Here is a 26,929-nt window from a genome sequence, read left to right as displayed (position 1 = left end):
GAGGTGAACATATATAACTCTGAACTGCTTGGATTTCTTTGGACTCCAGATGTGGCAGGTATCATTAATCGCGTGCGTTTTTAGAACTCTGGCGCCCTCTGTCTGTTTCTTATATAACTTTTGACAAACAGATTTAAACAGAAACTACGTCAAATATAAAATAACATCCCACCAATAAATGAAAACGAGAAATAGTGGTCATACGAGAAGAAAACTTGACTCTCCCAGTCACCACTCAGTACGAATCTTTTTATTGACATACTGTTCCAGTCATTGTTCCCAATCTGCAGTGCAGCTATGAAGGTTCAGTTTGAAAACTCCTGGAGGTCTTTAACACTTTAGGTCTGTCCGCTGCTCATTTTTGAAAAAGACAGGGGGTAAAAGTTTGTATTTGAGGCCTGATCTAGCATTCTGGGCTCCTCCACTGATGCTAAGTGTCAAAAATACCAGTAGCCTAGACATTATGGGGAAGTCATGGACTAGTGGTTAGATAGTTTGACTCCTAACCCAACGGTTGTGGGTTCGAGTCTTGGGACGGCAATACAACAATTGAGGTGCCCTTGAGCAAGCCAACGAACCCCCAACTGCTCCCCGGGCACAGCAGTATGTATGTCACATCACTATCCAACTGTTGGCTCTGGTGTACCAATACAAGGAATTCCTTAGTAAGTTGAAACTGTCGGTGTAGATATTTGAGATAAGGTGCTCTCTTTAGTTAATGGACTTTTAAAACTTTTGATTCATTAACAGAAACAAAAACAAATGCCTTTACTGCAGAAATAAAGATCTGAAGGTGAACAGAGAGAAACAAGATCATCAGTTTTCTAAGCATCAATCAAAATCAGAGTCCTCACAATGTTTAAGTTCCCTAAGATTATCAGTTTTGACCTAATATTGTCATAATCAGACCACATTAAAAACAGCATGATGCTGAAGGCTAATTCTAGACATAAATCCATATTGTGCTGCTCCTTCATGAAAATGCAATAGTTATGTAAAAAACTGCATAATTCAAATGAATGAATACCATGAGGGAAAAGCCCATTACCCAAGTTAGCATTAGCCTGAAGCACAAGAGTTACTGCATTTCACCATGTTTCTAGTCACACTGTATATCGGGCTAGCAACTGTGGCAGAATTAAATATGCTATTAATCCATAGTTTAATTATTTTTCCTTTTCCCCCTACAAATAAGTTAGGGGACACGAACCATATGGTCATTAGATAAAAGGGTATAGCTAAAACAAAAGCTAATTGAATAAATTAAACAGACCAGCATCCAAATAGGCAATTGTCTTCTATACAGTATAAAATCGGTTAGCTCTCCTCAAACTTGTTGACAAACATGCTCTTGGTCATTTGAGTTCATCTGATCATCTTTAATCCCCTCTGTGACATTTTGGCAGCTGCCCCGGATTCTCATCTTCATCTCCCCCTCTCTTCTTTTTCTTTCACGCTCTCTGTGTTGGTTTCCATGTCGCTGATTCTCTGCGTTTGCAAGCAGAGGCTGGAAGCACCCGGTGGGAGTGTAGGTGGGCCATGGAAGCAGTGGTTTTCCAGGATTTGCTCAGACGCCGTCTATCTCAGGAAATGGCATGGGGTCGGTGCTCCCTGTCTGTTGAGAGGCACACAGGGGTTCACAGGGCTGGCTGAGAGATTCTCTCGACAGGCTCTTGCTAGACAGAATACTGCTGAGACTCGGTTTCCGGCCGTCCCGTGGCTGGGCCTCGATCTCCACACGGACCTCAATATTAGTCCCTTCCCTGCTGTAAACAACAACAACAACAACAACAACAACTTTACAAAAAAAAGGATTAAGGAAAAATAAATAACTGACGTTCTAATAATTCAAAAATGAAAACATTAACATGAAATCTGCAATTCTTACTTGAATGCACATATTCTATGATTAGCTATTTAAAAAAAATAATTTTGATATATTTTAGAGGAGATATAAATTTCAGGACCATTTTGATAACATCATGAAATTAGAAATCTTGAATAAAAGAACTAAATATTTGAGAAGAAAACCTTAAATAGTTTTGCATCATTTCATCATTCAAAAGTTTGGGGTTTGTATTTTTTTTTTTTTTTAAGAAATTCATAGTTTTATGCATCAAATTGTTCAAAAGTAACTGTAAAGACATTTATTTTATTTTAATGTTATGAAATCTTCTATTCATCAAAGAATCCTGTAAAGTAAATAAAACAAATTATGAAGCAGCACAACTGTTTTCAACATTAATAAATGTTTCTCGACCACCAAATCAGCATTTCAGAATGATTTCTGGAGATCATGTGACACTGGATGACTGGAGTAATGACATCACATCATCACAGTTATAAATTGCATTTGGAATATATTAAAATATAAAACAAATTTTACATTTCAATAATATTTCACAATTTTACTGTATTTCTACTGTAATTTAATTAATGCTGCCTTGGTGAGCATAAGAGACTAGTTTCAAAAACATAAATTCTTACCCCAAACTTTTGAATAGTAGTGTATACATTTTAACAGAATTGCTTCGCTGCTTATTGATATTGGGATTGGGATTGTGGAAGAAATCTATGTCTATGTCTAATCTATAAAATTTGCTGACCTCAGAACAAATGTTTGTGTGCTGCTGAAGGGACACTCTTCAACTACATCCACATGGTCTGACTGAACAACTTGCTCAGTGCTGTCAACATGTCCATCATTAGAAAGTTCAACTGAGCCCTCTGCTCCAGACTGGACCACACTGGTGCTGGGAAGCGGCATCACTTCCTCCACATTTACACTCACTTCCTGTATGCTTCCGTCGGATAGAGCTGGGTTGGTCTTGCCGGTCAAGTGATCGCTGACTACATGAGGAAATAGAAGATCTTCAAGAGAAGTTTAAACGTCATCAGATCAGGCCAAAATGTGAGATTAATATATATACAAAAATAATCTTAATGAACTACAGTTACAATGTTTCCTTAGTCCAATCTCAAATACAAACTCATACATAATGACTTGCAATTTATAAGAAAGTAGGATCATTTTCTAGCAGACAGTGTCATGAATAATGTACAGTATAGTTTTGGGTAAGCAGCAATGAAACTGCAGCTTCTCAAGCTAAAAAAATATTTAGAATCCAAAGCTACTCTTTTAAACGAGTTAGCTAAAAATATTGCTAACATGTAGCTAACTACAGAGAATCTGTTTAAGGCAGTTACTCTTTAGGTACATAAAAATCCTAGTTAAAAGCAGCTAACTACAAAGAAGCTGTTCAATGTTGTTAAGATACTCTTAAAATTATTTAGCTACATTAAAAACTCCTAGTAACTGCAGTAAATCTAAAGTTGTTAAACGACAACAAAGATACTCTTAAAAGTAGTTAGCTAAATTAAAAGCTTGTAGCAAAAAGTAGTTACATTCTAATATCTATGTTACATTATCTCTACATTGGTGTATCAGCTATATTTCTTAGGCAAAAAAACAGAAATTTCAGTTTAAAATTGCTAGATAAATAGCCTCTAATTTTTATAATGCAGTTAAAAACAGTGCTATTTTTAATGCAGCTGAAATACAAGGTTACTGAAAAAAAATTAGCAGTACAACATTTAAGTTAACTGTAAATGTATATTCATAGCCAAATTTAAAGGAGTTGGACTTACAATTTGCCAGATCTTCCAACTGTATGTTCCGTACTTCAGGAGGTTCAGTTTGTGGCCTGCACCAGCCGTTACGGCACAACGACATGGGCACGACCCCGTAAACATACGTCAACATAAGAGGCACCCCCACCCCTTCAAACACAGATTTACTAAATTAGAACTAATTTTTAATAAAGAATTGTATTATTAATCAAAGAAAATTTTGTATAAGTGTGCAACTTAGGTCCCTAAATGTCTACATATGGAAATTATCAAATCACAGACATATTTAGCTCAAAAGTGAACTTATTTTCAGCTGAATTATCTTAAAGAAGGAGAGCAATATACACATAATGGCAGCATAAATACGCAGAGGCATAATGCTAGCAGCAAAAACAAGAACAACACACAATAAAGGAGACAAAAAGGCCATGATCCTCCTTGTTCTGGATAAGAACAGAGTGGCATTGTTGATGAGGACATTGAGGGGGACAAGGCCTCTCTGGGGCTCTCCTGAGGACAGGGCTATTCATCGAGGAGAATGAGAGGGAACGCAGGCTTTGGGTTTGAGAGGAGAGCACAGAATGTGCTGTGCTCAGGACTTCACACTATGCCATGGAGATCACTGTGGCATTTTCGTTGCATTTTAATCTTGCCATCTCCGCTCTAGCTCTCACAGAAAATAGAGGAGTCATGAGAGACGACTGATGAATGAAGCATGCACGTATGTAAGCTAAAATGTGTGCAATATTGATGTTAAAGGATTAGTTCAGCCTTCACAAAATATTGGTTGTTCATCCTCAAGTCATTCTAAAGTCGTATAAAATCATTGCTTGCTTTTGTGGAACATAAGAACTCTTTAATAACGGGCCAGTTGCTCAATTGTATTCCATACAGTTATAATTAATAACCGTCCAAGAACATTTAAGCTTCATAACATATGCCAATGCACATGACATACGAATATCAAATACATGGTCTTTCGAAGTCATAGGATAGCTTGATTTTGATTAACCGATTTAAACAGAAGTTGTTATTCACCTTAATCATTTTAGGCTCCACAGAAAAAAAGTTTTACAGGTTTGGAATGACATGATGGTGAGTAAATTATTTTTGGTGAACTATTCCTTTAAGCGAGTTCTTTAAAGACTCAGAATCAGAAAGTGCTTTATTGCCAGGTATGTTTACACATACGAGGAATTTGTTATGGTGACAGAAGCTTCCACAGCAAAAACAGAATGACAGTGACAAGACAGATAATAAAAATAGAATTTATGGAAGTACATAGGAAATAGCAATATATATAAATTTTGTGAAAAACAATATAAAAAAATAGACATATTTTATTTATGTGTACAGGCTAGTTATATCCAAATGCAAGGAAATGTAAATAAGTAGTATGTTGTGTTACATAAATATATAAATAGTGTTGTGTTTTACATGTTTATTGCCATGTCAAGTATTCATGAGATGGATTGCCTGAGGGAAGAAACCGTTCTTATGCCTGGCAGTTCTGTTGCTCAGTTTTCTGTAGCGATGACCAGACGGCAACCGTTCAAAGAGGAAGTGTTCTGGGTGTGAGGAGTCCAGAATGATTTTGCCAGCTCTTTTGTTCACTCTGGATGAGTACTCGTGAGTTCTTGTAGAGTGGGGAAGGTTTTGCCAGTGATTCACTCAGCAGTCCAAGACTATCTGCTGTAGTCTTGTGAGGTCAGTTTTTATAGCGGAGCAGAAAAGACGTTATAGAAGTGCAGAGGATTGATTCAATGACTGCAGAGTAGGATTGTATAAGCAGCTCCTGTGGCAGGTTGAACTTCAGCCTCCGCCTGGCCTTTTTGACAATGGCCTCTATGTGGAACTCCTACTTCAGGTCCTGAGAGATGGTGGTGCCCAGGAATCTGAAAGACTCCACTGTTGCTAGTGCTGTTCATGATGGTGACTTCCTCCTTAAGTCCACCATCATCTCCACTGTTTTGAGCGTGTTCAGCTCCAGGTTGTTGTAACTGCACCAGACAGCCAGCTCTTTAAACTCCTGTCTGTAAGCAGACTGGTCATCATCCTTTATGATGCTGAAAAGTGTGGTGCTTTCTGCAAACTTCAGGAGCTTGACAGAGGGGTCCTTTACAGTGCAATCATTGGTGTAGAGGGAGAAGGGCAGACGGGGAGAACATATCCCTGGGGGGCACCAGTGCTGATTGTACGGGTGCTGGGTGAAATTTTTCCAGCTTCACTAGCTGCTGCCTGTCTGTCAGGAAGCTGGTGATCTACTGAGAGGTGAAGGTGGGCACAGAGAGCTGGGTTAATTTGGACTGAAGGAGGTTTGGGATGATAGTGTTGAAGGCCGAGTTGAAGTCCACCAACAGGATCCCCACAAAGGCTCCTGATTTGTCCAGATGTTGTAGGATATAATGCAGTCCCATGTTGACTGCATCATCTACAGACCTGTTTTCTCAGTAAGCAAACTGCAGGGGGTTCAGTTAGGGTCCAGTGTCTTTGGGATGGGGATGAGGGTGGAGCATTTGAAGCAGGATGGACTTTGCACGACTCCAGTGATCTGTTGAAATTTTGTGTGAAGATAAGGGCCAGCTGGTTAGCACAGGATTTCCAAAAGGCTAGTGTAACACCGTCTGGGTCTGGAGCTTTTCTTGTCTTGTTTCCGGAAGACCTGATGCACATCAACTTCACTGTTCTGAAGTGGGGGTTGCTGGAGGTGTTAAAGGATCAATGGAGTGAGTGTCAGAATGGGAGTGGTGTGTGTGTGAGAACGCATTCAAATCATCGACCAGTTGTTGATTCAACACAGTGTTGGGGGCTGCTTTTTTGTGATTGGTGATGTCTTTCAGTCCTTTCCACAATGAGGCAGAGTCATTGGCTGAAAACTGGATTATCAGCTTTTCTGAGTAGCTTCTCTTAACCACTCTGATCTCTTTTGTCAGTGTCTTTTTGCCCTGTTTATACAAGACTCTTTCCCCATTCCTGTAGGCATCTTCTTTGGCCTGACGAAGCTGCCTGAATTTGGAAGTGAACCTTGGTTTGTCCTTGTAAAAAAAATGAGTCCTGATAGGAATGCATATATCCGCACATAAAGTGATGTACAGTGTCTGTGAGCTCGTTTACATCATTGGCAGCAGCTTCAGAAACACTCTAAAACACCAGTGCAGACAAAGCAGACTTGTAAATCCTACACCGCTTCTTTAGTCCATCTTTTTATAGTCCTTTATACAGGTTTAGCTGATTTCAGCTTCTGCCTGTAGGTTGGTATAAGATGAACAAAACAGTGATCATAGAGCCCCAAAGCTGCCCGTGGACAGAGTGATATGCATTATTTATTGTTGTGTAACAGTGTTCCAGTATATTACAGTCGCTGAAAGGACATACAACATGCTGTCTGTATTTTGGCAGTTCACAGGAGAGATTTGCTTTATTAATTAATGAGAATAATTATAACCGGGTGTTGCTGTTCTGTGTCTGTGATCTGATCAGCTAGCTGTTGCAGCACTGCATTCACGCATGCTTTTGAAAGAAAGTCAAACTTACGAAAATGAACGAAGAAAACTCCCACTGCGAGTAAAGCAGATTACAGTTGATGAAGAGCACTTCTAGATTGGGACATCACATGTTCTACAATGCCATTACATCTGTACACCAACTTTTGCAGATGTAGAAGCATTTTCCGCTGCCACACGATTTCCCTGTTGATTCTGCTTCTGAACAGCTTGAAGCCCAGCAGTTGTAGCACACTGTCCAGAATGGCTTCATTCAACCAGGTTTCCATGAAACACAGAGCAGCAGAGTTTGAAAAGTGTTTATTTATCTGGGAGAGCAGGAGTGGTTCATCTGTTCTGCTGGGTAGAGAGTGGAGATTCGCCAGGTGGATACTAGGCAGCACCATTGTTATGCCGCACTGTCTGAGCTTGACGAGCGCGCCGGCTTGCTTCCCATGCTTGCCTGTCTTAAAACGATTGAACAGCGCTGCCACTTCACCAACTACAATGTTCAATAAAACATCAGAATACTCAAAAAACGCTAAAATATTGGGTGGTGAGTTACTGCAGAATGTAACAGGACAACCTAACAAAAATATTAACAACTGTGGAACTCCACAGCGAGGCGGCCATCTGTGGCGCCATCTTGGGACCAGCTTTAAAAAAATAAATACAAAATAAAACAGTAATGTATATCAAAAAACCCTTTGTGCATTGTGTAAAACATATGTAGAAGAATGTATAGAAGTAATAAGTACTGCCGGGTTAAATAACCACAGTGTTTTACATGTTCATCATGTTATTTGCATAACATGGATGATTTTCTTACCCACAGTGATGGCTGCTATGACTGGAGACACAAAAACAGACATCATGACCCCACTGGCCACTGTCAGATAATGCTTACTTCCTGAGGTATTGTTTTTCTTACAGCGACCATGAACCTGGTAAGCAAACAGACGCAAAGTCAACATAAAACAAATTACACATGAATCATAAATAAGGATGTTCATGGATAAATCATGTATAATAAACACTGCAATATTCCATAAAAGAATAAGAATCGTCAATCCTGATTTCATGGGGAGGTACTATTCTGGTCTTTGTTCTTAGGGCCCTAAAGAGCATAATAGCATCCATTAACTAATAACACAGTGAAACTCTCTCTACTTTCTTTGCAAACGTTTTCTATATCACATTTACCGGCTGTGTGAAGGAGACAGGTCTGGTGGATTTACATAAATTTACATAAATGCATTCGACATCACTTTTTTTATGATGAACATACAGCCAAGGGCATGACCTTGTCTCATTATCATACAAGAGCTACTAAACAGTCTCCAGATACATTTCACGACAGAAAGGACATAATAATACAGCAAACTTTAGGTCTTTACCTTGCGGCCCATATATATCGGGATCCCCACAATGATGACTGGTATTGCAATGCCTGCTATGAGTGAGATCATCACCGGAGCCCCGAGCAGCAGGCCGACCTGCCACAAAACCTTGCGAGTCTGCGACCACGGCTTCTTTCCCCAGAAAGTGCAGCCTGAGGGACTGTGAGGAAGATAAATTAAAGTATTGTTTTTCATAATCGCATATGTGTCATGTGCATGACATGAGGTTAAAGATAAGACATGAATTACAACTCTCTAAGGTCAATGTCACTTCCTGTTCTGTTCTGTGTTGTAAAGTATTAAAGGCTACCAGCTTAAAATCCAATTTGAAGTAAATATTTGAACACAACACTTTATTACCGATTAATGCTGATGATCCACTTATAAAAATAGGCAAATTTCCATCCAAGTTTTTTTTTTTTTTTGGCAAAATATATTTGAGCACCAATGTGTTACAGATATAGCTGATAGAAATGCTTCAAATGTAGCAAAAACACCTTTTGTTAAAAAAAAGGACTTTAATCAGATACGCATTCACATCCATATGTTAATCCTATTAAAGTGCTTTTTCTCTGTAATGTTCAAGGGTTAAATATAGGCCTTTTCAGACTTTACACACAATGGCCTAACAAAATCTAAATTCTGAACAGTTGTGGTTTTACTGTGTCTTGTCTTAAAGGGATTATTCACCCAATAAAAATTCCGTCAACATTTAATCACCGTCATGTCATTTCAAACCTGTGTGACTTTATTTCTTCTTTGGAACATAAAGAATATATTTTAAAAACATGATCAATCAAAGGGTTTAAAACAACACTGGAGCACACTGACCAAAAAAAAAAAAAAATGTTTCAAAATATCTTCTTTTGTCTTCCGCAGAAGAAATAAAGTCACTCAGGTTTGGAACGACATAAGGGTAAGTAAATGATGACAGAATTATTTATGTATTCTGTAATTTCTCCACCTGACTGGAGCCCAGGAGAATGGGATGTTCATTAAATTAAGAACCCGGCTTCTGGCAAATCGTGGGGGTTGGGTTGCATGGAAAGGGAAATATGACAAGACATTTGTACTGATTAATTGACGTAAGTTGCTGGCTGGCATCCAAGAATGGAAAAATCTATCAGAAATCAGCTTTGGCGCAGCGATAGCTCACTGAAACTGGTAGCAAAGTCACGATTTTAAAGATCAGACCTCTGAAAAAGCTCAGATTCCGCAAGACATGTGTTGAGTAATTAAGCAAATCTGATAATCTGCAACGTTCATGAAGTCAGCCAAACAAGAAACTCAGCAGAACCTCAGTACTGTAGGGCAAGAAAGACATATCTGACATTCTTGTGCTGCAGAATTACCCCCCTTCAGCTTGGACTGCATGGGTCTGAGAGAAGCTTAATAACAGATCACAGACTCTGGTGACTGCTGGTGATGAATGTGGGCTGTGTGCTTGCAGGCAAATGTCCTATGCTTGGCAGTGTATGCTCTGCACACTGGATAAATATTCTGTAGCCTAAACGTTAATTAATGATTTTACAATTGCTACAATAACTTAATTAATAAATGCAGGCAGTTTCATTTACGAACACCCACCGAACAAATTTTGCATACAAAACTGCAGGCACTCTCAGAAAATCACTTATTCTATGATTCTAGTTTTTTACGACGTCCAAAGGTAGAATTTTAGTTCAGTCTGTCTGCACATAAAGTATTTAGAAGGTACAGGTCAAAGTCAGAGGGATCAAATCTCTGAAACAGTTTGATGTAAACTGAAACAGTCAGCATGTAAACTATATTCACGATCAAAACTGCATTTTCTCTTATTTTCAGATGTATGTCTATGAAATAATCTGTACTTTATTTTGTGCAACAGAAATGTTATAAATATGTAAATTAATACACAAATAAATTTTTCGGTGTTTTTTGCACCATTATTGAACCATAACTTCAGTCTTCGTGTTCCTTCAGAAATCATTTTAATATGCTGATTTTGAGATCAAGAATTTTTTTTTTGTCAATTTTGAACCCAATTGTGTTGGTTTATAATTTTATGGAAAACATGATACTTTTATTTTCAGGATTCTCTGATGAATAGAAAGTTCAAAAGAACAGCATTTATTTGAAATATATAATGTTATAAAAGTTTTCTATGTATTTAACAGTCTCTTTTAATCTTTTAGTCTCTTAATCAATTTAAAGCATCCTTGTTAATTCAAATGATTAACTTATTTTTTCTATTTTTCAAAAAAAAAAACCTTTTGAACTCCAGTGCATTTCAAATAAACCCACTCCTACTGTAACTCGATGACTGTGTGCGTGTGCACGTGTGTACCTGAGGTAGTGCACATCAGTGATCTCCTGCATACACAGCCAACAGAACTGACAAGCACACACGGTACAGTTCATTCTGTTGCAGCTGCCATCATTAGTCTTCATGATGTAGGCACCACAATGTGGACAGGACTTGATCTCCTCTGCATCTTCAAGATTAAAGCAAAACAAACATCTTAGCCGGTGGACACCAAACAGATATTAGGTTAGTCTCACAATATTTGTGCCATACCACCAGGCTCCTCATTGAACACGTAGAGCGTGGAAACCTCATTGGCTCCTGACGTGTGGCGAGCGCGCTGATGCCTGGCTTGGTCACAAGTCTGGTCTGGGTGCCACAGCTGGCGGCAGTGGTAGCAAAACTCAGTTTCACATCCTTCCCGACCACAGCTTAGCTTGGGACACTCAGCACAGCTGTAAGCTATCACTGCATAGCTAATGGATGACGAAAATGCTCTTGTCATTATATACAAAATAATCACATTTTTGGGTGAACTGTACAAAATAAATATGGCCGCAATTCACGATATGTATTGTTTAATTTTTGTGTTGTGAGACGACACATTTGTACAATGCTATTAAATCAATATGTAAAACACACATAATTTTAGATGTGATCATATGCCACCGACTAGCACATTTAGTGGTTGCTACCACTATCATTGTTATTGTTTTGCTTCTCAGTCACAGTAGTAAAGAGAGAGGATGCTCTCAGGTTCATGTGGAGAGACTGCAGGTGATACCTCTTACCATATTGTTGACAAGAAATGTAAAACAGCCACGGGTTCCCATCACTACCCTGATCACGTTACCATTACGAAACCTAAAACTATACTGTACATAATGCACCACAGAGGAGCATGTGCTTCACGCTGCAGCGCATGTGACACAATGATTCTAGCCAAAACCAGTTACAGCTGGTAGACACTTGCTGGTTGAAGGTAGTTTGGATGGGTAATCGGCAGGAATATTAGCTGGTGTGACTGTCAAGCTGATTAGAGCTGATCTCCACCACCTTGGCTAAACTGGTGGAGAACCCATAGTCTGAGAAACTACCAGCAACCATCCAGACCATGAGCATGACCACATTAAACTTTGAGACATCTTTTTTTTTCAGTATAACTCATTTTATAAAAAAAATAATAATTATGTGATATAGCAATTATGTGGTGCCTCTATATCAGCAAGTTTGCTTTATAAAGCAATCTAACCAAATGTGCTAAGCAACAATATGTAGTATCGGTACCATATGAGCAATGGACAATTTATGTAGGTTTAGGTTTTTGTGTATAATTTTTTTTGTCATTGTCTGACACCCACTTCATAATCTTTGGCAAATGTCAAAATATAAATTTCCCTACCATACATTAAAATCTTATGATGTTTAAATTCACTTGTAGCATTTAAAACAACTGATATTAAATTTTATGGTTTTTATATATTTTTTATTATTATTTAAATGAAATCGAATTGAATTTCAATATTGGCCATGAATGTAAAAATAATCTGCCAGCATCGGCCAGAATATAAATTCTGCAAACTAAAGTTAAAATTCTAATTTATATTTAAAATTAAAGTTACAATCTGCCGTGATAAATTCTCTGAACTTTTTCTTTAAATTTAAATTAAAGATTAAAAAAACTGAGCAATTATTGTGACACGTTCAACTGTATGAAATTAAGATGTTTATGCACAATAATATGATATGTCGAGTGTAAAAATATCTGTAATGGCACCAATGGTACAGTGGTGGCTGTGCTTCATAAGTCACATTTATGTGCTAACCTGCAATCTGGCGCCGGGCACCAGCGCGTGTCTGGGTCAGCAGCCAGAAAGCGTCGCAGCTGGAACTCTTCGAAGCGCTTCAGCAGTGCACTGTCATCCAGAATGGCACGGACATCGGGCAGAGCCAGATCTTCAGGGCACTGTGGGCAGGCGATACCCACGCGGCTCTCTGAGATCTCGATGCGTAGGTATTGGCGCAAACAGTCGGTGCAGGCACGATGCTGGCAGGAGGACAAGCGAGGGAAGTGGCCACGTGGTTGACTCAGGAGGCAGAGTGGGCACTCAACCAGGTGCTCCAACAGCTGGCCCTGACTGGAGGAGGACAAGGACAGCACACCCATTGAGCCACAGCTCCCACACTCTGCACTTCCCTCGTCATCTCCCACTCCACCTCCTTCCCCTTTCCCAGGATCTCCTCCATCCCTACCGCCCTCTAATCCAACATGACTGTGAGCCCAGTCCTGAGAGAAGAGACAAAATCACTGAGGCCGGCAATGAAAGTTATGACTTTTTAATCAGTCTAATGAAGATAAGCAACTCTGTAAAAATATTATTGTAATTTTAATGGTAAAAGACTACTGTAGTAAAAACCTGCTTATTGGTTAATGGCAAATTCCCTTACTATATAGAGTAAAAAATTGTAATAAAGGTAATGGGACATCTCATAATTTTATAGTTAAATACCATTGAAGTTTTTGGAGGTGGAAAATCTCAATTTACAATAAAAAAAAATAAAAAAAAGTTAATTGTCCGAATTCCCAGTGTGACAGCACTCACATTTGATGGTTTATCATTGACAACCGTTTTTTTTTTTCTTAGTTTGTTCTTATCAGTTATGTACATCTTATGTTGTTAAATTCACATTCATTGCATTATTTTAGTGTCATGATGGTGTTTTGTATTTGTGTACAACTCAAACACACATATTTGTGTTTATGACACATATGGTTCTAAGTACAAAAGGTACAAAACAGATATTACTACTTCAGTAGGTTGGTATATAAACAATATATACACATACACTTTTTTATTTATACATTTACTGTATATACAGGTGTAAATTTTAATCTGTAAAACCTAAAATGATGATACCGTATTTTTATTATTATTTATTTTATTTTATTTTATTTTTCTACTGTGAGGTTCTGGCAAACACAGCTGCCTTATTCACCATAAATTTCACTCATTTGTCCTGTTTCTTGATAAAACTGTGTTTTATCTAATAATAAAATGACAGTCTAACCACTGTTTCTTAGCAACAGGACAAATAAGACACTCCCAGTAAAACAAATTGGATAAAATGGTTTGGGGGAAGGGAAATGAACAGCATGGATATCATTTTTCCAGTCATTTAGAACACTGTTGTGCCCCAAAGGAAGTGGTCCATATGGCGATCCAAAATTACAATGTGGGTAGATTTATTTATTTTCAATTGTATCATATGTAAAAGAGCAGCTTGTGTATTTTGATAAACATTTCCTTTTGTGTTCCATGAAGAAAAAGTCACAAGTTTGACAGATGATAACCGTTTAAAGTGAATGAATTTGCAGCATAAGATTTTTATGCAGTATACTTACAGGCACAAATTGTGGAACTCGTATATTAAATAAATTCAATGCATACAGACTGAAGTAGTTTAAGTCTTTGGTTCTTTTAATTGTGATGATCTTGGCTCACATTTAACAAAAGCCCACCAATTCACTAGCTCAACAAATTAGAATACTTCATAAGACCAATAAAAATTTTGCTTTAATTACTGCCTCAATTTGGCGTGGCATGGAGGTGATCAGTTTGTGGCATTGCTGAGGTGGTATGGAAACCCAGGTTTGTTTGACAGTGACCTTCAGCTCATCTGCTTTTTTTTGGTCTCTTGTTTCTCATTTTCCTCCTGACAATACCCCATAGATTCTCTCTGGGGTTCAGGTCTGGTGAGTTTGCTGGCCAGTCAAGCACACCAACGATGATTGCCAACTTTTGGTGCTTTTGGCTGTGTGGGCAGGTGCAAAATCCTGCTGGAAAATGAAATTAGCATCTTCAAAAAGCTGGTCAGCAGAAGGAAGCATGAAGTGCTCCAAAATTTCTTGGTAAATGGGTGGAGTGACTTTGGTTTTTTCAAAAAACACAATGGACCAACACCAGCAGATGACATTGCACCCCAAATCATCACAGACTGTGGAAACTTAACACTGGACTTCAAGCAACTTTTGCTATGAGCTTCTCCACCCTTCTTCCAGACTCTAGGACCTTGGTTTCCAAATTAAATACAAAACTTGCTCTCATCTGAAAAGAGGACTTTGGACCACTGGGCAACAGTCCAGTTCTTCTTCTCCTTAGACCAGGTAAGACGCCTCTGACATTGTCTGTGGTTCAGCAAATTCCTTGACACGTCTGTGTGTGGTGGCTTTTGATGCCTTGACCCCAGCCTCAGTCCATTCCTTGTGAAGTTCACTCATATTCTTGAATCGATTTTGCTTTACAATCCTCATAAGGCTGCGGTTCCCTTGGTTGGTTGTGCATCTTTCTCTTCCACACTTTTTCCTTCCACTCAACTTTCTGTTAACATGCTTGGATACAGCACTCTGTGAACGACCAGCTTCTTTGGCAATGAATGTTTGTGGCTTACCCTCCTTGTGAAGGGTGTCAATGATTGTCTTTTGGACAACTGTCAGTTCAGCAGTCTTCCCCATGATTGTGTAGCCTAGTGAACCAAGCTGAGAGACCATTTTGAAGGCTCAGGAAACCTTTGCAGGTGTTTTGAGTTGATTAGCTGATTGGCATGTCACCATATTCTAATTTGTTGAGAAAGTGAATTGGTGGGTTTTTGTTAAATGTGAGCCAAAATCATCACAATTAAAAGAACTGAAACTACTTCAGTCTGTGTGCATTGAATTTATTTAATACACGAGTTTCACAATTTGAGTTGAATTACTGAAATGAACTTTTCCACAACATTATAATTTAATGAGATGCACCTGTATTTATTTATTTAGGAAGTTGCATTCAAAATCCACTTGGCTCAACAATCTGAAGGGTCATGATCAAATGAGCATAATCCTTCCGAAAGAAAGTAAGATGATAACGTGTCTACCAGGTGAAATGAAGCATTACAGCAACTGCTTACAGAATACAGAGATTAAACAAACATATGTACTGGTTATAGAATAAATGAAGATGTTGTCTTACTTGTTCCACATGCTTATGCTCATTGGGCGTGAGAGTGATGGCCACTTCCTCCTTGTTCAAAGTCCCGCTGGGCTTTTCAATCCTGGAGTCAGATTTGGGCTTTCGGCTGAAGAAGCTGAGAAAACTGAGGGACTGTGACTGCTGCTTGGGTCTCTTCATTGTACAGAGCTGGACAGCCCAGCTAAAACAGCATGAGAGGATCGGGCCCCTTTTGTTAGTGTGTCTTTGTTTGTTGCTTATGGTGTAACACTGAACATTGGCAAAGAAATCATTTTGAGGAAAAACAAAAATTGTCCACAACAGAGTTCCCTGATCAAGGTCATCGTTTTCTTCTCACATGAAAAGTTTTCTGTTCCTTCAGTTATCCAAACGCACCACAAATGTTCATCCCTGAAAAGAAAAACATGAACAGAATTAGGAAATGCTAAAGTAAGAAAACATCTCTCAGTGGACATCCATTTAAAGCTTTGGTGGTAGGAAATATTATTTCATGTTTTTAAATAAGTTAGTTATGCTCACCAAGGCTGTATTTATTTGCATTTACAGTTATGCAGTGAAATATTATTACAATTAAAAATAACTCTTTTCTGTTTGAATATATTTTCAAATGTAATTATCCATCAATTTTCAGAATAATTACTCCAGGCTTCAGTGTCACATGATCCTTCAGAAATCATTCTAATATGCTGATTTGCTGCTCAAGAAACATTTATTATCAATGTTGAAAACAGTTGTGCTGCTCTATATTTTTAGTGTATTTTTCATCATTCTTTGATGCATACAAAGTTTAAAAATTTCAAAAAGAAATCTCGTGTAATGTCCTCACTTTTTATACATTTAATGTTCCTTGCTAAATAAAAGAATACATTTATTTAAAATAAATAAATAAAATAAATAAAATAAAATCATCATGTCATTGACCCTGCAAACAATTTACAAAACCATCAGCCCTAAAAACTATTCCCATCTTGTCTCTCATTTTCAAGCCAGGTGTGACTAATTAATAAAAATTAATAAAAGACCCCGATTATCTCCTAAGTTTACTGTATACTACTGTATTCCACCAACACACAAAGACACCTGCATAGTGCATAACTGAGAGGGAGTTTTTGTGTATATCTAATATATAAATATCAGATGAAAAACTTTCTAGATATTCAAATATTTTAATATTAAAAGTAGTAAAACTTGCACTGAAATAAAAAAAAACTTAAGCTAAATAAAATTATTTAAAAAACTAAAACTAATAAAAATGACAAAAGCACAAAACAAAATTACTACCATTTACTACTGTAAACTTATATAAAATATAAAAATTTAAATCTTTCCAAATATTAAATATAAATACTACAATCGTATATAAATTATACTAAAATAACAATGCATTTAACAAGGTGTTCGGTTCTTCTGCTAGCTATATAAGAATGCTTCAAGAATACAAATTCTTCAATTCGCTAATGCTAATGCTGCAATAATAAAATTAACAATAGAAAGCATATAATCATGAGGATCAATTTCGTTCAGGCTTCAGAAAGACAGCTTTGCAAAGGGGAAACATTCTGACAAGGTCTCACATTTAATCTGAATAAATTTGACATTAAATGGTATTGCATATTAAGCTACTTAGTACTTTAGTGTTACGGTCATTAGACATAAAATGGTCATTAGATAAAATCAGTGACTTATTCTTTTTGTGGAAACAACTGCATTTCTTACAATTATCCATGCTAAAAACAATCCTGAGATACATTTATTTCTAAAGAAATGCATATTAAATCCCTGGGCCAAAAAAAAAAAAGAAAATTCAAGATTCTCAGCAGAACAGAAACCAATAAAGATGAGAGACATATCTCTTAATATCAAGGTCATTCAACACACTGACAAGCAGGGTTTTAAAATGCACTGGACCAAGATTTAACCATAAAAGAAAGCATTCTGCAATTATAATGGAGTTCAAAGCTTGTTTTTAATGCATTACATGATACATTAACTAACGACTTATTAGAGTCTCTGGCATGCATGGAAAATAAATACTTTTTGCAGTGGGCCTCAATGATGAGATAGAGCTCAAATGTGTTTTATAGCTTCTCTGGTCGTAAAGCAAAATCCTGTGGCTGAGATCTTTGGATTGGCTTCGGTGTGTTTTCTTTCTCTCAGGACTATTCCTGGACATGCACTCGACAGTTTTCTTGTTTGACCACATTAAGCAAAGCTGGGCAACAATTTGCCAAACCAAAAATATCAAAGGCCGACGCAATGCAATCATAGCTGTGTTTACAATACATCAGACTCTTTTGAAGAGATCCCATTAATATCCTGACTAACAACTCAAGAAAACATCGTGGGTTCGTGGCAATGCCGTTTAGGGAGTTATATGAGGACACACCTCCACATTTGGGCCACGAGTTATCCGTCATTTACACCAACTGTTACTTTAAGGATAGAGGACGGACCTTTATATTACATGTATTTACGTACAGAATCTCACGCACTTCATACGACCTCTTGGTTGTGCTGAAATGTGTCTGTTTAGCGCCGCTTTAAATTTCATGCACTAAAATTATATGTCTAATGACAGAATTTGTAATAATTAACCAGAAGGTCTGACCAGGGCATCACAGCACTGCAGGGAGTGGCAATGTTATTACGTATTGCCGTTCCCCCTGCCAAATAATACTTTTATGCTTAAATGCAGCTTATAATACCCAGACGCATGAGGAGAAAAACATCCTCGGACTTAAAGATAATAATAATTTAATGTAATCGGTCTCTTACCTCCGCTCAGTGCGTTATCAGCCCAGCGCCATCGGTTGGCTCCTCCCACTGAGCGGATGAGGACCTCTTATAAGGACGCGCAAGCTCTCAAGGCTCCCCCCACTGCTGTAGAACGTCGCCTTTTTGCGTGACTTTGAGTGTTTTTCTGGACTCTGGTCCAAGATTCGCCACATGATGTTTGCGAAGAAATCCCCTTGAACCCCGAGGTTCCCTCCTCTGCTGCTTGACAGGTTGTAATGGCCTTCAGGAGAGAAAGCTGCCTTGCAGTGATCTGAATCCATGGCATCACACGAACCACGTTATGCCACTTCGTGAGGAAACAGCACCTGACAACGATTTCTGCCTCTGAAAACAACAGCAAAAGTTTAACCTTAAACCCTCGTTTAAGATTTTTATTTTAATTGTATTATTCATTCACATAGCCTATATTATTTAAATATATTTTTCTTTTTAGTTTCTTTCTTTCTTTCTCTTTACTGGTTTACTACTCGAATATATAGGCTACAAATAGCATATATTGCCTTAGTATTATATATATCTATATATATATCTATATATATAGATATATATATATATATATATATATATATATAGATATAGATATATATATATATATATATATATATATATATATATATATATATATATATATATATATATATATATATATATATATATATATATATATATATATATATATATATCATAGGCCCTATATAGCCTATATACGGAGCTGTATATTGTAGTTAACTTTTTGATCGCTTTTAGACTTTTCACCTAAGTTGATTATCACATTGATTTTCTTGTTTTTGTACCATATTGATTTAAAAAAGAGTGATAAAATATGTTCAATTTGTTGAGATTAACAACATAAAGTGCATTAAAATTTACATTACGTCAAGGTTTCCCAAACTGGGTTAAAGGTACTGCAGGGGGTTTGAGAGTTTAATGAAAAGTTAATCATCATAAAATATAAAATATTTTAAAATAACATAAATCGAAATAAAACAATTCCTAAAAATGAATTGTTTTATTTGTTTACTTTCATGTCATAAGTCAAAGTCAAAGTTAGAGAACTGTGAACATGCAAATGTGAGTCTTAATTATTAAAATATTTATTTTAAAATCTCATGGGTACTTCAAGTTAATAAATTAGGTGAAAGATGTTCAGATGAAAAAAGTTTGCGAATGCCTGCATTACATGTACTGTAAATAAGAAATAATGTGAATTTGTGCATTTTAATGTGTTTGAAAGACAAAGATCTTCCAAATACATTGTAATAGATGGTTAAATAACCTAAGTGATCATTTAAATAAATTTAATGTGTTCATCGGTAGTTGGTGCAATGTTAAAAAACTTTTCCTTTTTTTGTAAATTCAGTGGTCAAATGCTGTGTAGCCACCTGACTAATGATTTATTGCTATTGTGTGAATAATATTAATAATTATTAATATTAATATTAATAATATTAATATATATATAGTGCAATTGTAGTAAAAGTATGTTGTTATGTCTGTGTAGTAATTTAGCAAAGTATTAATTTGCAAATAAATAGGTAATTGTCATGTCATTCTGAGACTTGAGCACCAATAATAACAAACTATTTAATATAATGGCTACTATATTTTTTACATAACATTACTATAGCCTATACGTATAATTAACATTATTATTTACTAATAATAATTTGGACGACGGCTGTGTAGTTCGTATTGTTCTAATAGTATAGTAAGAAAATATTACAAGATTTATTGTTATTGTATAATATAATATAATATAATATAATATAATATAATATAATATAATATAATATAATATAATATAATATAATATAATATAATATAATATAATATAATATTGTTGTCATAAGCGAGATTTATTCATAGTTATTGAGCCCACAAAAAAAAATAATCAAATGCGGTACAAAATGAATTTAACCTCCCTAAATCTAAATGCAGATTTTCCTTTATTTTAGCTTTAATATCGAACAACATTCCATAAAAAGAGAAATGTATAAACCATAGGTATAAACAGAGCAGCAACGTCCCCGGAAATGCGTAGGCAAGGAAACGGATATACGCAACGTAGCGGAAGAAAATGTATACAATGGCAATTTGGAAATCAATTAAGTTACGAAAAAAGAGCATTAATTGCCTTTCTTTGTGGTCGATGTGTTGCGGAATGGCGGACTGTGAGCAGTAGCGCCCCGTCAGACGCCGCTGTTTGCCTCGACGGGAACCAGTATTTAACGTGTCAGCCAGAAAGAACAGGTATATTTATTTATGACATCTGCTGAGCTTGACAACAGAGCTGGAGTTGAGTGTTTAGATCTGTGTGTTACATATCGACTGAAGAAACACACAGGCTGGGCGCTCGTGCACTTCAGTACGTGTACTAACGTACATGAACACAGACGTGCATTCTGTTGCACTACGAGTTTAATATATATCTTTTATTTACTGTAAATGACGCAAGTCTTATTTATCTCATGTGTCACTGTAAGATTAGCATGCTAGCTCCTAGACGCGCAATGCGTTTGTTAAATGAGTTGTTCTGACGTGTATATCAGTAACGTGTGTTATTTCAATGCTTTTAAAGGATAGGCTATGTACCTTTGGAGAATGAGTTGATTGGTTTCGAGGGAATCCAGAGGACGTTGCAAATAAAAAGGCTGACTGGAAGATGCCAAGAAGAAAACAACAGAATCCACAACCAGTCAAGTGTAAGCTGCTTTCTCATTTTAATCTTGGTATTCGTTCACTCCTCTCACATGTGTTTAGTATTTGTTGGTGTTTACTAATTCAGAGAAAAAGTATGGAATTGGTCATGTGTCTTGTTTTATAAATGCTCTTTTATTTATGTGCTCTTGGAACCACTTACACTTGGTTACAACTGGTTGGTTATATGATTATATTTAGTTTATAAAATTATATGTAACGTTGATATAATATGAGAAATCTATTTGTATTGACAGAAACAACAATTGCACTGCAGTGTGTTTTGACTTGATTTTGAATTGTGATTTCAGGTGTAAGACAAGCTGACTGGTAGATTCTTCTGATGATTTCATATGCTGTGTATCCACTGTCCTTTATTAGTTATATAAGTTGTAATGTGTCTAACAAAAGTAGGAGTTAATTGTGTTTGTGTCAGATTATGAAGAATAGCTGAAATTTGCCTGTAATTCATATTAATATTAAGCAAATTAAGATTTTCAGATGAATGTGGTAAATCACTGTTATGGTAACTGAATGAATACGAATACTTGCTGTAAACATAGCCTGCTTCAAAAGTATTGGTTGTGTCCTTGTTTCTTCTTTCTTAAAAAGTTGTGATTTATATTTTTTTGTTTCGCCCAGCAGATGGCAGTAAAATTACAGTAAAGACAGAGCCTGTTACTGCCAAGTAAATGCTGCTAGATAAGCTGTTTCTTGAACTTATTCTTCCTCTTTTGTTTTATGAAATCACATTAAAAAACTAAAAAAAAATGACTTTGCCTTTGTTTATTTTTACAGTTTTTTTTCAGACGTTTACCCTTGTAAACCTTAAAATATGAAAATCCATCATAAAAATATAATATTTTTAAGTTATGATAATTAAAACTCAAAGTTGTGGTGTCATTTCTACCGTGACTAGCAATTTTGCCATACAATAGTTGAAATATGAGACACGTGATGTGTGAAGAAGAAAAAATCAACACAAATTAGGTTATGTCAGCATAAATTATTGTATTTCCAGTCAAGATGTAATTTTGTCCTATTATGTAAAATATTGTGTGAAAATATTAACAGGAATCATTTAGTAAATCAGAAAGTTTTTTTTTTTTTTTTTAATCCCCTTCACAATACATAAATTATGGCTTGGTGTAAATGACATAAAATAAATCAGAATTATTATTATTATAAAAAAAACTCCACAGGGCACAATTCTATGATTGTTTTGTGTTTTGAGAGTTATATTTATTTTAATTAGTCATTAGCCCAAAAGTTAATTGTTACAAATGAATATAATCCCACAAGATGGTGTGCAGTTTACTGTAAGTCTCATTATTTGTATAATAAATGTAAGATTAAGCATGACTTAAAAAGCTTACAGCCGCTGTAGGGGTTTCACATGGGTTGTATAAAACATATTTTTACATCCTTTTATATATATATATTTCATCTATATCTATAAAGTTGTATTTGAATGCCATTGCAGCTGTATTTGACTTTGGACTCTTTGCTTTCAGTGGATTCTGAAGATGGTTTAGGCACTGTACGTCCAGCAAGCCTTACCTTTGAGAGCGACTTTCTCCTGGGACAAGAACTCGAGTTTTCAGATCCTGACAATGACAACAAGATCATAGGCCTGGAAAAGTTCTCAGGTGAGTTACGTGAGTTTCTAAGCCTAACTTTGGTAGGGAATATTAAAAGGGTTTAGACTCTCATGGAAAATCCAGAAATATTGAGGAATTTTACATATTTCATTAAAATGTGTTTCTAAGTGAAAACCATTTTCATATTTTTACATAGAAATGTCTTGTGACTATATATTTTTATAAAATGATTTTTCAAAATAAATGAGGGTGCTGACAGTAACTTTTATATGATGGCTAATGCTAAATCTTGATGATTTTCTACATATGCTTTAGTTTGCTGTATTGTTGGCTTTCGTGAGGGGCCATATGTGCTTAATGTGGGACATTAACTGTGAAGACTGACTTGTAACATAAGTGCTGTCAGCAAGCAGTGTGGTCTTTCATGTACAGATGGAAGAAGTGAGCCTAACGTTCTGGAAAATTTCAATCGTTTTGGCCTTCTGACAGAACATACTATTTCAAAATGTCAAATCAGGAAAAAAATACAGTATGTTACAACTATTATATAAAGGTCATCAAGACAGTCATAACCATCAAGGACACATTATAATAAGGCATTTAGTCGTCATCATCATCATCAGCAGCAGACCATTATAGTCATCATCATTATCATTAGGCTGGGTAATCACCCACCTGGGGTTTCCGAAATGGGCACTATAAATGCCCGTTCAGACTTCAGACTCACACATTTCTACACAGTGCATGTACATCAGGAGCTTGCTGAAGGAAAACTACGTTTCATGGAAAGACAATGAGAGAAACACCACTTTTATTTGTTGCTATCAGAATTCACTTAACGTTTGTCAGCTGGCTTAGTGGGTAAGTATAAATGACAAATATTTTTCAGCTGATGATATTTTGTGCTAAATTTGTAGTGTTTTTTTTTTTAATTATAGATGCATGCAATCTTGCTTCATCAGCTTTACATATTACAGATACTGAAATAATGTCCTGTTATTAACACTAAATTGTTGAAATTTCTGTTGTAATTGAATACTTGCACACTAGCTCAGATTGCAGAAAATCTATCTATACAGCTGCATAATGTAATGCAGTGTCTTGCTGTGGTCCTGTACAGCTGACATCAGTTTGCCTGGCTTCCCCCTGGGAGACGAGGAGAGCTCTCCCTTCAGCCGCCTCAGTATGGAGAGTGACGCTGAAGACCTGCGTGCGACCGAAAGCGAGCGTGAAGAGAGGGTTTCTGAGTCTGCCTTTCCCTCTTACCTCTCTTGCAGAGGTTGTGGTCAGCTCCTGGAAGACCCACTGGGACCAGGCATGGACTTGGTGGGGCCCCTCTGCATGCGCTGTTGCAAAGGGAATGTGAATGGCGTTGCAGACAGAAAACTCTGCTCGGACCTAGGCTTACAAGCCGAGTCTAGAGGGGGAGGGAATGAGGGTGCTGCTGGCGAGGATGGTTCCCTGAAGCTCCATTCATGCACGCTCTGTGGTTTCACGTCACGCTACACCAATCATGTTAAGAGGCATATGAAGACGCACAATGGCGAAAAGCCATACGGGTGTCCGCTGTGCTCCTACGCATCAGCACAACTAGTGAACCTGCAAAGGCACTTGCGCATACACACTGGGGAAAAGCCCTATAAGTGCAACAACTGCACGTTTGCATGCAGTTCCTTAGGGAACCTGAAGAGGCACCAGCGCATGCATGCAGCTGTAAGCCCGGGTCAGAGTGCCCCTCAGCCAGTAAGTGGCAATGGTTTAAACCACACTACCCTGAGTCAGAAGGAAAAAGAAGCAGCCCCTGCCCCCACTGAAGGTAAGTAAGCTTCTGCTTTGTGTCCTGAAAGAATACTGAAAGGAGAGTTTTACAAAGAGTTCAGTTGCAGGTGCTGTGCAGTCTGCCTCGCGACCCCACGTGGGAAGGGATGGGAACTACTTGCACACACTTGATGGCCTGCGGCTTCCACAGCAGTCATCGGCAGGGGTGTTGCAGTCAGGACAGGCTGCTTCTGAACCTGCCACCCTGCCTCCCATGTTCTTCCCCTTCACTTGTCGGCTGTGCGGCATGGCCCTGGATGATGAGGATGGATCCTCGGCCCAGATATGTGCAAAGTGCACCCTGGAAATGTTAAATAAGGACACACCCGGATGCCCCGCTGAACGAGGGGACAAAGTCTACACCTGTGCTGCCTGCCCTTTCATCACCCACTACCCGAACCACCTGGCCCGCCACATGAAGACCCACAGTGGAGAAAAGCCATACAAGTGCCCGCAGTGCGACTACGCATCTGCCCATTTCGACAACCTCAAACGGCACCATCGAGTACACACCGGCGAGAAGCCCTACAAGTGCCACCTGTGTGACTATGCCTGTGGCAACCTGGCTAATCTCAAGAGGCACCAGCGGGTGCATTCAGGCGCCAAACCCTTTCAGTGCGCAATCTGCAACTACAGCTGCAACCAGAGTATGAACCTAAAGCGGCATATGTTGCGCCACACAGGCGAGAAGCCCCATAAGTGCCAAGAGTGTGGCTACACCACTGGCCACTGGGACAACTACAAACGACATCAGAAGAAGCACAGCCTGACTACAGATGGCTGGGTTAAAGTGCAGATGCCTGGAAACAAGGAAGAGGTGGAGGACGAGGAAGAGGTGTAGCCTCTTATATGGACAACTGTCTTGCAATGAGATTTTACTGTTACAGCATAAGTTTCGTTGGTTGTTCCTTCTTTTTTTTTGTGCCCAGAGTCATTATTTTAGACATTTCTTGGAATTATCCACAAGCTGCTACATGAAGTCATGCACAAATTAAAAGACAGTAACCTGAATGTCCTAATGCACGGTTTGTCCAGTTCTGCTCCTGGAGGTCCAACCTTCCCGCAGACTTTAAATAAACACACCTGAAACGGCTAATCAAGGTCTTTAGGATTACTTGAAACTTCCTGCCAGGTTTGTGAGAGATGGTTGGCGCTAAACTCTGCAGGAAGTTGGTCCTCCTGGAGCAGGTTGGGACACTCCTGATTAATGCCTTTGAACAAGGCAGTTTGTATTACCCAAAGCTCTCTAAGAGCATTCTGAGCCTGACTGCGGTTCATTTATCAGTGCCAAACAGACACTACTGCCATAGGAAGTACTTCTTTAAGTCTGGAGTTACATTGCATGCACTTTGACCTTGGTTGGCTTTTTTTGAGGTTTTATGTGATTGTTCATTTGTCTGTCAGAGATCTTCTCGAGCCTCCTGATGAAAATGTCTTCACAAATGAGCATTATGTTGTGATCTCTGATCGTCTTGTTTTTGCTCTCAATAATTTTGGGGGGTTGTGTTGCCTTTTAATGTGTGTGTATCATCTTGACTGTGAAAAATGCTATTTGAGTTTACATGAAGCAGAATGGTGCATAGTGGGTATTCGTGTCATGCTGAACATAGAGCTTTTATTTTTGTATGTGTTTTTATTATTTATCTCCGAGGAATGTTTGGCATGTACTTGCCACCCATGGCATTGTTAGCTAATAATGAAGGATGATAGAAACCATAAACCCTAATATGCAGTTAAACCTTCAGGTTGCCAAAAACTCTTGTAGGTGTGTGACGCTTGAGTGTTTTCTTGTTATTATGCAGTGGTTTCATTAATGCCTTAAATATTCTCAAATAAAAGAGTTTGTGTTGAAACTTCCTTGTCTAGATTTATTTGTCATCTTTCAGTCACAACACTGCTCAGAAGTAAGTTACTAAAAAACCAGCAGGATATGATTAAGATGCTCACCAGAGCACTAACAACTCTTGCAGAGATCTTCATGCTGTTAAGATTGTGAGGATGAGTTTTAGATAATTTTTTCTGAAGTGTCAGAACCTGTTTTGAGGCAAAAGCTTACATTAAAAAGAAATTTGACCTTTAGCGGTGGGTTTACTGAGTGGGATTTTGTTCTCCAGCTATGCATAGGAGTCATTGTGTCTATAGACAGTCCCCATATATGAAGAAATACCCATCATGCTTGTGTTATTAATCCAAGGAACAGAAAACAACACAG

The 26,929-nt window shown here is 37.6% G+C and overlaps 2 protein-coding genes across 7 annotated transcripts; one reads left to right on the top strand and one right to left on the bottom strand.

Moving 5' to 3' along the window:
• Positions 1-1,517: 1,517 nt before the first annotated feature.
• LOC132092581 (E3 ubiquitin-protein ligase RNF19B-like) lies at positions 1,518-18,718 on the bottom strand. 4 transcript variants are annotated; one of them, XM_059498870.1, is made up of 10 exons: positions 18,581-18,718; positions 15,806-16,195; positions 12,623-13,083; positions 11,070-11,272; positions 10,839-10,986; positions 8,510-8,672; positions 7,942-8,056; positions 3,649-3,780; positions 2,607-2,871; positions 1,518-1,766 (listed from the first exon to the last, which is right to left on the bottom strand). In XM_059498870.1, exons 2-10 carry the CDS (start codon positions 15,962-15,964, stop codon positions 1,568-1,570), a joined length of 1,845 nt encoding a protein of 614 aa, XP_059354853.1. In that variant the 5' UTR covers positions 15,965-16,195; positions 18,581-18,718; the 3' UTR covers positions 1,518-1,567. The 4 variants fall into 4 exon arrangements, with proteins under 4 accessions (XP_059354853.1, XP_059354854.1, XP_059354856.1 ...); XM_059498871.1 differs by having other exon boundaries at positions 1,518-1,763; XM_059498873.1 differs by having other exon boundaries at positions 2,792-2,871.
• Positions 18,719-20,650: 1,932 nt separating this feature from the next.
• On the top strand, positions 20,651-26,570 carry LOC132092579 (zinc finger protein 513-like). 3 transcript variants are annotated; one of them, XM_059498869.1, is made up of 5 exons: positions 20,651-20,851; positions 21,185-21,303; positions 22,813-22,947; positions 24,020-24,715; positions 24,786-26,570. In XM_059498869.1, exons 2-5 carry the CDS (start codon positions 21,264-21,266, stop codon positions 25,556-25,558), a joined length of 1,644 nt encoding a protein of 547 aa, XP_059354852.1. In that variant the 5' UTR covers positions 20,651-20,851; positions 21,185-21,263; the 3' UTR covers positions 25,559-26,570. The 3 variants fall into 3 exon arrangements, with proteins under 3 accessions (XP_059354852.1, XP_059354850.1, XP_059354851.1); XM_059498867.1 differs by having other exon boundaries at positions 24,780-26,570; XM_059498868.1 differs by having other exon boundaries at positions 20,651-20,966; positions 24,780-26,570.
• The last annotated feature ends 359 nt before the right edge of the window (positions 26,571-26,929 follow it).

The sequence above is a fragment of the Carassius carassius genome, chromosome 18, assembly GCF_963082965.1.
Source record: "Carassius carassius chromosome 18, fCarCar2.1, whole genome shotgun sequence".
Taxonomy (NCBI): Eukaryota; Metazoa; Chordata; class Actinopteri; order Cypriniformes; family Cyprinidae; genus Carassius; species Carassius carassius.
This window is presented reverse-complemented; position numbering and strand designations above follow the sequence as displayed.